Source organism: Bombina bombina, chromosome 7 (assembly GCF_027579735.1).
Source record: "Bombina bombina isolate aBomBom1 chromosome 7, aBomBom1.pri, whole genome shotgun sequence".
Taxonomy (NCBI): domain Eukaryota; kingdom Metazoa; phylum Chordata; class Amphibia; order Anura; family Bombinatoridae; genus Bombina; species Bombina bombina.
Window position 1 is genome coordinate 495341547 of NC_069505.1, and position 13787 is coordinate 495355333.

The 13787-nt window shown below is 42.7% G+C and overlaps 1 protein-coding gene across 2 annotated transcripts in view; it reads right to left on the reverse strand.

The window, feature by feature from the left end:
- Window positions 1–13787, reverse strand: part of AXL (AXL receptor tyrosine kinase) — a 114343-nt gene that overhangs the window by 47910 nt on the left and 52646 nt on the right. For both annotated transcript variants that reach the window (XM_053721645.1, XM_053721644.1), the window contains exon 6: window positions 12786–12901. In XM_053721645.1, the coding sequence (XP_053577620.1) occupies window positions 12786–12901 (116 nt within the window). The remainder of the gene's footprint in view (window positions 1–12785; window positions 12902–13787) is intronic.

A 13787-nucleotide genomic window follows, 5' to 3' on the forward strand; every position in this document is an offset into this window, starting at 1 on the left:
TTCAAATAAAGATAGCAAGAGAACAAAGAAAAAATTATAATAGGAGTAAATTAGAAAGTTGCTTAAAATTGCATGCTCTATCTAAATCATGAAAGAAAAAATTTGGGTTCAGTGTCCCTTTAATGATAGATTATCAAATAGATCAGCAGATGGATATTTTTTTAGTTAGAAATGTCCCTGTTACTAACCAAATGGCATAAAGAATTTTCTTCTTTCATCAAATTTACTTAGTTCTCTTAGTATCCTTTGTTGAAAAGTAAACATTGGTAGGCTCATAGGACTTCAGGAACGTGTAGGTGTCTTTAGGCCCCTATGGCAGCAATGTTTGCAATAATATATTACATTGCTACAAACTTTGTTGTAAACACAACCTCCAAGTGCTAAAGACACGTGCACGCTCCTGAGGTCTTCTGAGCCAACCTAGGTTTACTTGTTTTCAAAGGATGTCAAGGGAACAAAGCAAATTCGATGATAAAATTATTATTAGAATTTTTATCGGTTATTTGTAGAGCGCCAACAGATTCTGCAGCGCTATAAACATATGCGGTATACAAGGTAACATTTATAGGGATAAATTGGTAAAGGGCCCTGCCGAGAGTCGCACTGTTGTAGTCAGCTCTTATGAAGGTCAACTGCAAACAGTTGGGCTCTTAGGCTACATTCTAAGGGGGTTCATGGCTTATAGTAATGGAGGAGAGAATATGGTATTAGGAAAGGTTAGTGTAGGTTGTATGCATCCCTTAATAGTAGAGTCTTTAGGGAGCGCTTGAAGCTTTCAAAACTAGGGGAGAGTCTTGTGGAGCGAGGCAGAGAGTTCAACAAGATGGGAGCCAGTCTGGAGAAGTCCTGTAAACGGGAATGTGAGGAGGTAACAAGAGAGGAGGAGAGGAGGAGGTCATGAGCAGAGCGAAGGGGACGGGAGGGAGAGTATCTAGAGACAAGGTCTGAAATGTAGGGGGGAGCAGTGCAGTTGAGGGCCTTGTATAAAAGTAAATTGGAACATTTAAAACAAAAAAATCACCATCTATCTGAATCTTGGAAGTTTAATTTTGACTTTACAGTCCCTTTACTCCTTTATAGAAACTCTCCTAACATCTGCCTGTCAAATAGTGTGGGTGCATTAGTTACCTCCAATAATAGACTTCTATTGGGGCATGCTATAATGTGTGTGTGTATATATATATATATATATATATATATATATATATATATATATATATATATATATATACATACAAATATACATATATATTGGAGCCCTTTCCACTCAAATACCTGAAAACAAGAAAAATATTTTTTTTTCAATTTTAATATTTAATAATGTGTTTTAGTGTGTATTTGCTGTAAAAATGACATTCAAATGTTCCTCACATGGGGAGAATGTTCTATGTATGTTTAAATAGATATTCCTATATAAATATGTATTTATATACCTAACTTACCTCATTACTAACTGGTTTCCTGTTCTACTTTGTGACACCCAAGTGAAACGCGCGTCACAATGTACAACAAATTTTAGGTCATTCACAGGAAACCAGCTAGTAATTAGGTAAGTTGATAGTTGAGGTACGGGCACTCTCCTGGATGGATGTGGTAAAGAGGAGGCGGATGAATACGGATCCGATGGGATAGTAGAATTGCTACATATAAAAGCATTGGATGCGACTTAAGGTCTCTGTAGTACCCGGTGTGTAATATGGAAGCATCCAGCAATGGAGGCAAATGCCAATATTTTTTTGCAAGTCTGTATCATACGTATACGTATAAGCATCAGATACGGCTAGTATCATTGAGACACCCGGTAACTGACAAAGAGGTAACCAGTAAGGGATGTGAATATTTACTTTATTCCAATTGTGTAATAGGTCACTGAGGGAGAGAGGAAAATTTAATTTAAATTTTTTTTGTTTGATTTATCATAAAAGGAAAAAATCAAGCAGAGTGTATAAATTACCATACCCAAGTGAATTGTTAACTTGGACATCAGGAAGATATGTATTTTATTTGTCAATAATGATATATGTTTGGTTTATGATTTCCTGGGCCTCCCCTCCCTTTTTCTTTTATGTACCCTGCCCACTCTTAAATAAATATATATATATATATATATATATATATATATATATATATAAAAAGAAGTGCTTCCCACCATCCTTCCCTAAAAAAGTGGACTTATGTGAAATGATAATGTGGCTGAATATATTTAAAGTGGAATTGTTCCATAACATCTCTTTAAAAGTGGACATATGTGCCATATTTTTTCATGATCACGTGGCTGAATTTTAGAAACACTTTGAAATGGAGGCACAGTTTTTGCATTAACCTTGTGGATACATATTAAAGGGACAGTTTACTCAAAAAAATTCTCCCCTTTAATTTGTTCTTAATTATCCACTTTACGTGCTGGAGTGTATTAAATTGTTTACAAGTATTTCCATTACCCTTATATTGGCATTGGAAATTGTTTATTTAGCCTGTGGTATCCCCACCCATCCTGAAAGTTTTTGGCCTCGAGGCCAAGCTGTGTTAAGACAGCCAGTAGAAGAAATTACACTCCCAGTGGGTTATAGAAGAGATAAGGTAATAAAATGTTAATTTTCCATTGTTCTCTCCAAGTATTGATGATTGGTTTAAGGACAGATATAAGATAAAGAAGCAAGTATATGTACACAATGTGATAAAGTAATGAGATCTGATTATACCTACAAGCTCAACCCATTTTATTAGGTTTTGGCTTTAAAACACAAAATCGGCTAATTCTTATACACAAATAAGCCTTAAAAAAAGCAAATCTCATACATTTTATACTCTGCAGCTGGTAAATAAAGTAATTGGAAACACATTAAGGGAAAAACAATTTTATAGTATACTGTCCCTTTAAGACTGTTAATGAACTCCAGCTTTTGCAGTCATCTTGGATATGCACTTAGATTGCTACTGATAGCATTATCACTATCTTTGACCCTAAATCATCTTTGAAGGAGACCTAAAATAAGTGGCTATAAGAGTGGGCCCTCTCCTTGTTTTTAGTTATACCGGGAGTGACCATTAAAGGGACAGTCTAGTCAAAATTAAACTTTCATTATTCAGATAGGACTTGTAATTTTAATCAACTTTCCATTTTACTTTTATCATCAAATTTGCTTTGTTCTCTTGGTATTCTTTGTTTAAACATAAACCTAGGTCGCCTCTTATCTGAATGCATTTGACAGTTTTTAATAGATAAACATTGTACTCACTCCCATGGAGTCAGCACTGATTGTCTAAAATGCAAGTTTGTCAAAAGAACTGAAATAAGAGGGCAGTCTGCAGAGGCTTAGATACAGGTAGGCTCATTTGCTAATTTCTAAGCCCTTGTAGGCTGCCTCTCATGACATGCTTTTTAAATCTATTTTCACAACAAGAGACTGATAGTTCATGTGGGCCATATAGATAACACAATGTTCACACCTGGGGAGTTATTTAAGAGTTAGCACAACACAGTATTAAATGCAAGTCGATAGATACAAAATACAAAGTCATGTAATCAGGAGGCTGTCCGAAGAGGCTTAGATACAAGGTAATCACAGAGGTAAAAAGTATATTAATATAACAGTGTTGGTTATGCAAAACTGGGGAATGGGTAATAAAGTTATGAGGCGGTGGACAGACATCGCCGAAAATCAACCCGATCCAATACGATCAGGTTGATTGACACCACCTGCTGGCGGACGATTGGCCGCGAATCTGCAGGGGGCAGCATTGCACCAGCAATTCACAAGAACTGCTGGTGCAATGATAAATGCCGACAGCTTATACAGTCGGCATTTATCGATGTGCGGCGGACATGATCCGCAATATCGGATCATGTCCGCTCGCACATTAATAAATAGGCCCCTGTGTGTGTATACACACACAGTATATATATATATATATATATATATATTGTATATACACGCATTGTATGTACATATATATATGTGTGTGTGAAGTATTTTAAGCATAATTTTCATTAAAATAGTATAGCACGGAACCGCATGAAGTGAGTGGATTTTTTGCATACCATTGGCTTAGTGCTCTGGTAATATCAGACATGAATTTTATTGCAAAAGATATTATGTTTATATGTAGGTGAAAATAAAAAAAATCACGAAGAATTCCTAAAAAAATATTTTTTTTATGAATTCTTTATGAATTTTTTGATTTTCACCTACATATAAACATAATAGATTTGTAATTTAGTTGTGGCCACAACTCCAATTTTAATGTGTATATTTTATACATTGTATGCTAAACTTTTTGTACATATTAAATGACATATTTTATATTCTGATATTATTTGAATGGTGTTATAGTATTTCTCATTTCATGAGATTTTTTATGAGAACTCTTACTTAACGTATTGGGAACATACTATAAAGGTAAATACCTATAATATTGTTGCTCTAGTTCACACTTTTTTCCTCAGCTTTAATAAGCGCCACTCATTTTATCTTTTACAATTTGTTCATACCCTAACCGTGTTTGAGAGATCACGGTCTAATATTTGATTAGGCTTTGAGGATAGATTAGGGTCCAGATAATCTGTTTTGTTTATGAATATTATTGCACGTCTCCATAGAAGTCTATAATGTGATTTAGCTATCTGACATGCAGATGTTTGTGTGCACTAGACTATCTCTAGAGTGATAAAAAATAACTTTGGACTTTAAAGATGAGAGTAAAAATAGCTTGAACAATGCTAACACACAACAACACTAATATTTGTTGTGCTCCACTAGTAATCTAGCCCTATATGGGTAATTATTTTATGAGTTTAATATTCCTTTCAATTAAGACATTTGCTCATTCCTATTTAATAGATGGTGCAATAAAAAGAGACAGGCTGAGTGGTCTCTGGTTGGAATTTAAATCTTTAAATTCATCCGGTCCCACCTGTCAAAACATCTGCAGATCTAAGGTCCCACATCCTCCTCTTCTATCTCACAAAAGTCTGATCTCATCTGTCAGTGACATTCTTTCCCAAAAGACCACCCTACCCCCACCGCCCTTACCCACCAAAGACCACCCTCAAACACGTTAAAGAATCACAACAGACAATACACTGTCAGCCCTACAAACCTACAGAAAACACTCCTTTGAGTGTTGGGTAATGGTATGTAGATTATTACTTTGTGTTTAATATATTTGCTTACATTCTTGTTAAACATGGATCCACCTAAATGGATAGAAAGGTCAACATTTAAATGTACATCAGTATATTTCAAGAAACATTTTTGCAGTATACTTCCATTACCAAAAATGTTTCTGGTAAAAGTTATTACTCTGCACCAATATTCAAACACTACACCTTCTCAGAGAGTCAGAAGTGGGTTGTATGAAACTCCCCCCACACAAATCCTTCTATGGCTGTATCTATATCCACCTTTGGTAGAATACAAGACTTTAACACTTATTATCTGCTGGAGGATGTGTTCTGTCGGAAGAGCAAATTCATCAGAGTAGCAAACAATAGTGATGTTCCGTCAGCTGTCATGCGCTGCTCTTAGTTATAGCATTCTAATGCCACTATGTCACACCCCATCAGAACAGTTAACGGAACGGCCGCGGGCGGAAGAATGTATTTGTCGACTTTCAACGATTTTACACAGAGGGCGGGGAAGTTATAATGACGTGCAGTGATTGTATGTCTTTCACTTCAGTATACTATAGCAGGGCACCTAATAGTTACAGATACTGTCAGTATGCACATAGTGTTCTGGCCCACAGTTGGTAGACACATACAATGCAAGATGGCAGTGATTGTTAATATGCACACAGTGCTCGGGAGCACTGTTGGTATACAAGCATTAAACAGAATAATGGTGGCTGTCAGTATGCATACACACAGTCTGGTACAGCGTTGGTATTTATGTTATATACAGGTTTATGGTGGTGACGGTATATATGTACCAGTGTAATGGTGGCTGTCAGTATGCATACACACAGTCTGGTACAGCGTTGGTATTTATGTTATATACAGGTTTATGGTGGTGACGGTATATATGTACCAGTGTAATGGTGGTTATCAGTATGCATACACACAGTCTGGTACAGCGTTGGTATTTATGTTATATACATGTTTATGGTGGTTACGATATATATGTAACAGTGTAATTAGTATGCAAACATACTATCTGGTACACCACCATTACATTGTTACATATACTGTATACCGTCACCACCATAAACCTGTATATAACATAAATACTGTTACGGTTACCCTTAGTCTCGCTGAGAGATGGACCGCTTAGTAGCCTGGATCCCTATTGCTAAAGAGGGGAGAAGCTGCTTTCCATAGTATTCTATATGAGTCTCGCAAATATAGAATAATCTCCCTTAGCTGTAGTACAGCTAGGATACCCTTCTGCCCACAAAAACGAGTCAACGCTGCGATTGAGGGTCAAACAAGAACTCAGGACTGGGATGCCCAGCCTGCTTTTTATTAAGGTTACATGCACACAGGGCACTCCCAGGGGGAGAGGGGGGGGGAAGCACAAAATCCCCCATCACACATTTAGATAGAGAGCACTGTCCTTTGACAGGCCACAATAGGATTACAGTACTTAAGATAACAAGTTTACAAGTTCATCTTATCAATTAGCAGTCTGGCTCCAGAGGTGATTAGACAATGGGATTGGTTATCCCTAAACTTAGAGCTGAGGCTAGCAAAAATGTGTATTTAGGCAATAGTTTCTAAAAGCTGAAAAAAAAGAGTTAACTCTTTATGAAATGATACTTGTTACGGTTTTCTTGGAGCCCTTCTTAGGTGCTGGCTTGCTGGTTCAGGCATTGCTGCTGGGAAATAAGCTCTTCACAACAAAATAACTAATTCTTCTGTAACAGTGCTCCCTTTCTGTGGAACACTCTGGCAGACACGGTCTGACCCCTTTTCGGGGCAGACTAAGGCTGTCCAGACCGCTGGTTATGCAGGGCTGAGGTCTGTTTGTCTGGACAACCCGTCGGCGTTGCCATTCTGTTTCCCAGGTCTGTAAGTAATGGTGAAATTGAAGGGTTGCAACGATAAGCTCCAACGTAATAGCCTGCCGTTATCTCCAGAGACCCGGTTCAGCCACACCAACGGGTTATGGTCGGTGACCAGAGTGAACTCCTGACCATATAAATAGGGAGTCAATTTCTTTAATGCCCACACCAAAGCCAAACACTCCTTTTCGACCGCTGCATAGCTGACTTCGCGGGGCAGGAGCTTCCGGCTGATGTAGGCAACTGGATGCTCCCCTCCATCTTCGCCTACTTGGCTGAGGACAGCTCCCAGCCCGAACATGGAAGCGTCTGTATGGACGATAAAACGTTTGTTAAGGGCTGGGGCCGCCAAGACAGGAGCGTTAATTAGAGCATTTTTGAGAGCCTGGAAAGCCGTTTCACAGTGGGGAGACCACAGGACCTGTCGAGGTAAGTTCTTCTTGGTCAAGTCAGTCAGGGGTTTGGCAAGTGTGCTGTAGTCTGGTACGAACCGTCTATAGTACCCTGCCGTGCCCAGGAAGGCTAGGACCTGAGTCTTAGTGATGGGGGTGGGCCAATTGGCGACAGCTTCTATTTTGGCCGGCTCTGGTCGCTGCTTTCCACACCCCACCCGGTGACCCAGGTACTGTACCTCGGCCATCCCAAAGTGGCATTTTTCTGGCTTCAGAGTCAGGCCAGCAGCCCGGATCTGATCCAGAACCATTCCCACATGAGCTAAGTGGTCCTCCCAGGACTCACTGTGGATCGCTATGTCGTCCAGGTAGGCGCAAGCAAAACTCTGGAAGCCATCCAGGAGCCTATCCACCAAGCGCTGGAATGTAGCTGGGGCATTCTTCATCCCAAACGGCATTACCCTAAACTGATATAAGCCGAATGGGGTGACGAATGCCGACTTGGGGATAGCCTCCGGGGCCAGGGGAATCTGCCAGTAACCTTTGCAGAGGTCAATAGTGGTCAGGTAATTTCCCCTGGCTATACGATCGAGTAGCTCGTCTACCCTGGGCATAGGGTAAGCGTCCGTCACGGTATTTTCATTGAGCCTCCGATAGTCTACACAGAACCGGGTGGTCCCATCTTTCTTGGGCACCAAGACAACTGGGGAGGCCCATGGACTATCGGAGGGCTCAATTACCCTGAGCTGGAGCATCTCATCGATCTCCTTCTTCATTCCTGTCCTAACTGCTTCGGGGATTCGGTACGGAGCCTGGCGCAAGGGAGCTTGTCCCGGAGTATCTACCTGGTGGGTGGTTAAAGTAGTGTACCCTGGCTTCGGGGAGAAGGTGAGGTGTTTGGACTGGAGGAGTTGGTTGAGCTGCTCCCTTTCAGTGGGGCTAAGTCGGTCCCCTATCTGAACCTGCGCCACTATACCTGTGGGGAGACTCTTTTCTAATAGGTCTGGAATGGGTAAACTGTCTGGGTCTTCCTGAGGGGAACAACATACGGCCGTCACGTTCTCTGGTCGCTCAAAATATTCCTTGAGCATGTTTACATGGAATGTCTTTCTAAGATTGTTGTCATGGCAGCTAGCTATCACATAAGTGGTGTCTCCCCTTTTCTCTACGATCTGGTAGGGACCCTGCCAGGACGCCTGCAATTTGTCTGTCTTCACCGGCTTAAGTACTAACACCTTTTGTCCTATGGTGAAGATTCTCTTTCGGGCCCCCCGATCGTACCATACTTTCTGTCTTCTCTGGGCCAACTGGAGATTAGCCCGCACGGATTTGGCTAATTGCTCCATTCGGTCCCTGAGTTCCAGCACGTATGGCACAATGGGGACACCGTCAGCCTCCATCTCTCCCTCCCAGTGCTCCCGGATCAGGTTTAGGGGTCCCCGTACCTTTCTTCCGTAGAGCAACTCGAAGGGAGAGAACCCTGTCGTTTCCTGGGGCACCTCCCGATAAGCAAATAGGAGGTGCGGCAGGAAGCGTTCCCAGTCTCGGTATTCCTGAGTGAACGTCTTGAGCATTTGCTTGAGGGTCCCATTGAACCTCTCACACAGCCCATTCGTCTGGGGGTGGTATGGGGAGCTCAGGAGGGACTTAATTTTGCAAACCTGCCAGAGTTGTTGGGTTAATTCAGCCGTAAATTGGGTGCCTCGGTCGGATAGGATTTCTTTTGGAAATCCTACCCGGGAGAACACCTGTACTAGTGCATTCGCTACCGTATCCGCTTGTATGTTGGATAGGGCGACAGCCTCTGGGTACCTGGTAGCGTAGTCCACTACGGTAAGAATGTAGCGCTTACCGGAGGGACTAGGGGTAGCCAGTGGTCCCACTAGGTCAATAGCAACCCGGCTGAAGGGTTCCTCTACAATGGGCATATTTACTAGCTGGGCTTTAGGGTGATCGCCTCGCCTTCCTACTCGTTGACACACATCGCAGGTGTTACAGTAAGTTCTAACGTCAGCGTGCACCCCTGGCCAAAAGAACGTGTGAGTAATCCGGTGTAGGGTACGGGTTACGGCTAGGTGGCCTGCTAAGGGGATGTCGTGGCCTATTTTGAGGATTTCTTGACGGTATTTGTGGGGCACTACCAGCTGTCGCCTACGCTGTCCCCTTTTCTCTGTCCAGCGGTATAGTTTCCCTTTTTCCCATAAGAATGTTTCGTTATCTGCCCCGCCCCCTCCGGTCTCTGCTCGTTCCCGGTACTTTTGTAAGGTCGGGTCAGTCTTAGACTCTGCCTCGAAAGCATCTGGGGTGTCCCAGGGTATGGGGCCTAACCTGTCAGGCAAGGTCGGGGTAGGTCTTACCTGTGTCTCCCGCACTGGTGAGAGCTCTCGCTCTGTCCGGGCTTGGGCCCGTGTAGTCACTGGGTCCGCCTCGTTGTTGCATACTGGAGCATAGGCAGAAGTCATGGGGCCCAAATCGTTGCCCAGTAGTACTTCGGCAGGTAAATTATCCATTAGGCCCACGTTCACAGCCCCCTTTCCCGCTCCCCAATCAAGATGCACTTTAGCTGTTGGAATTTTGTACACATCCCCCCCCGCCACTCTAACGGCCACAGTCTGTCCGGATCGCTTGTGCTCTGGCACCAAATGACTCTGTACCAGCGTGATAGTAGCCCCTGTGTCTCGCAATCCCTCGGTAGATCGCCCCTCGAGCCATACCCTCTGCCGATGGTGCTGGCGGTTATCTGAGGCAGCATATACAGGGTCTGCCTCGTGAAGCGGCCCCACATATCCCTCCATAGGGGCCTCTTGGTTAACACAGAGGGCCCGGGCCGGACGATAGGACCCAGAGGGGTAATTGTAATTCCTGGGTGTCTGGTGCGTATTAAGGGGGCAGCTAGCCATGAAATGCCCTGGTTGCTTGCATCGGTGGCAAGTCGGTCTGTGACGCTCAGAGCTGTTATTGGGTGGTCCTGAGTGTCGGACGGGCCCTGTGGGCACCGGGGCTCGGAATTCAGCACGAGGGGGTGCACGGTAAACCTCTCTGAGTTCGACCCGTGCTGGAGCTCGGTAGTTCATGGGTTTGTGAAGACGGGAGTCATAATGTTCATCGGCCAATTTGGCTGCTTCTTCTAAGGTAGAAGGCCGCCTGTCTCGCAGCCATTCCTTCCCTTGCTGTTCCATGCCATTATAAAAATGTTCTAAGAGAAACAATTGTAAAATTTCCTCCCAAGTCACCGCTTTACTTCCGCTCAGCCAGTGATTTGCCGCTCTCCGCATTCGGTGCGCCCATTCCATATGGGTATCGTTAGGCTTCTTTTCCGTGCCCCGAAACTGTCGGCGATACGTGTCCGGAGTTACAGCGTACCGTCGCAACAGTGTCTCCTTAACTAGCTCATACTGTGTCACTTCCTTAGCACCCAGAGTACGAAAGGCTTCCAGGGCTCGCCCGGATAGTTTCCCAGACAATATCGTGGGCCACTCTCTGTTGGGAATCTGGTGCAGGGCACATTGCCTTTCGAAGTCCGCCAAATATTCATCAATCCCTGTCTCGCTCTCCAGAAAGGGTCGAAATGCCGTATAGGGTATCTTGGGCCTCCCAGCATTTTCGACAGGGATGATTACCTGCGGGGCTACAGCATTGCGGTGTGCGTTCGCTAGGTTGAGTTCGTGGGCTCGAGTCTCTCGTATATCCTCGTCCGCCTCCGCCATCAACTGCTGTACCAATTCCATGGAGGGGTTCGGCCCGTATAATGAGAGCCTTTCCCGAACAATCCTGGTTTTTTCATCACTAATCGTGGTCGGTGTTTCCGCCATTGTGAAGCTCTGATCCAGTTCGTTCAATTCTGCGATCAGCTCTCTCCTCGGCCGGTTGCTGGCGTACCCCCCTCTGCTTTCAAGTAAATCCTTTAGGGTTGTACGCTTCAATTTTTCGTAAGCGCTCTCCATCCGTTCTGTACCTCTCCTAGGAAATCCAGGAAAATCCCGCCGCTGCCGCCAAATGTTACGGTTACCCTTAGTCTCGCTGAGAGATGGACCGCTTAGTAGCCTGGATCCCTATTGCTAAAGAGGGGAGAAGCTGCTTTCCATAGTATTCTATATGAGTCTCGCAAATATAGAATAATCTCCCTTAGCTGTAGTACAGCTAGGATACCCTTCTGCCCACAAAAACGAGTCAACGCTGCGATTGAGGGTCAAACAAGAACTCAGGACTGGGATGCCCAGCCTGCTTTTTATTAAGGTTACATGCACACAGGGCACTCCCAGGGGGAGAGGGGGGGGGAAGCACAAAATCCCCCATCACACATTTAGATAGAGAGCACTGTCCTTTGACAGGCCACAATAGGATTACAGTACTTAAGATAACAAGTTTACAAGTTCATCTTATCAATTAGCAGTCTGGCTCCAGAGGTGATTAGACAATGGGATTGGTTATCCCTAAACTTAGAGCTGAGGCTAGCAAAAATGTGTATTTAGGCAATAGTTTCTAAAAGCTGAAAAAAAAGAGTTAACTCTTTATGAAATGATACTTGTTACGGTTTTCTTGGAGCCCTTCTTAGGTGCTGGCTTGCTGGTTCAGGCATTGCTGCTGGGAAATAAGCTCTTCACAACAAAATAACTAATTCTTCTGTAACAAATACCAACTCTGTACAAGACTGTGTGTGTGCATACTGAAAATCGTTGAAAGTCGACAAACACATTTTTCTGCGCGGCCGTTCCGTTGAATGTTTTGATGGGCTGTGACATAGTGGCATTGGAATGCTATGACTAAGAGCAGTGCATGCACGGTGCATATTTTTTTATTAGACAGCTGACGGAACGTCACTTCCGTTTGTTACGTTAATGAATTCGCTCTTCTGACAGAACACATGCCTAGAAGCAAATAAGCTGCTATGAACTCAGTTGAAATACAATACCTGTGTTTCTGATGCTAAACACTGATAAGTGGGGGTGGATCAGACTACTCCAGACAGTATAGCTATGTAACAAATTTTGCTTGTTTTTGAAAATTATTTTAAAATACTTGCCAGCAATTTTTACTTAATTAGCCATTTTAGGAAATGCACAGATCTCAACATGTTTTATGGCACTTTAAGTGTACAGGCACAAAACACACTACCTCTAACTCTCTAAGCTTGAATACTGGTATACAGGCCCTCACAGCATATGTGTGTATGCTGCTGAATAATAACTTTCACTAGAGGTATTTTTGCTAATGAAAGTATAGTGCAAAATGCTTATATTTAAAATTGAAATGCACGCAAGCACATTTCAATTTTCAACTTTCTATCCCTTTAATACATTTACACTTAGTTTTTAAATGATTAATTAATTAATTTGTTAAGTTTTAAACACTAGCTTAGTGGGCACATTAAAAATAAAATGATAAACGTACCTGAACAGTGCACACTGTGAGAGGATGAACCCCACTTTGTCCAGGCTGCCATGACACCTCCAACTCAGTGGTTCCTCTAGAGACCAGTGTTAGGTCTGTTGGACTCCTGGGTAATACTGAAAATTGGAGGGGAATATTGTATGATCCAAAAATAACTGATAAATGTTTTTGGGTTTGATAGAAAAGGCTGTTTGTTTATTCATTTTTATCTCTATCTATCTCTCCATATCTATCTATCCATTAATCTATCTATCATTTATCTATCTCTCTATATCTATCTATCTCTATATATATATATATATATATATATATATCCATCCATCTATCTTTATTTCTGTCTATCTCTATCTGTATGTCTGTCTATCGTTCTCTTACTTGTTTAGGTTCAGCAAAAGTGTATACATTTTTCTACTGATACAAATCTATTCAATTTATAATTATAGAATTTACGGTATTGTATATTCCCTATTTATATACATCAGGCCTTTAGTTGTCTGTAAAATGAGCTGCCTTTATTTGTAATTCATATTTCAAGCCATTATGGGTTTATATTTTTAGGGAACAGGCTGCTGCACTGGCAGTGAAGGAGTTAATAAAGGGTCTGTGGTGCCCCCCCCTGCAGATGCCAACGGAATGAGCGGGCGCTGAGTCAACCATGCTGGCGTTAAACAAGTGAATCAGCCACATTCTTCCCGCAGCACTCCACCGGAGAACGGATGTGTCAGCACGACAGGTGGAAATGATTAGTGGTATGCAAAGGAATGGAAAAATACGGAGGTCAATGACTCTGCTTATACAATACAGGGTCTGATCTCCCAAGCACTTTACAATTCATGGTCTTATCTCCCTCACACTGTACAATACAGGGTCTGCTTTCCACTACATTGTACAATACAGGGCCTGATTCTCCCGCCCTCCACACACACATTGTACGATATTGGGTCTGATCTACCACACTGTATGATAAAGGGTCTGACCCCCCATACTGTGCAATATAGGGGT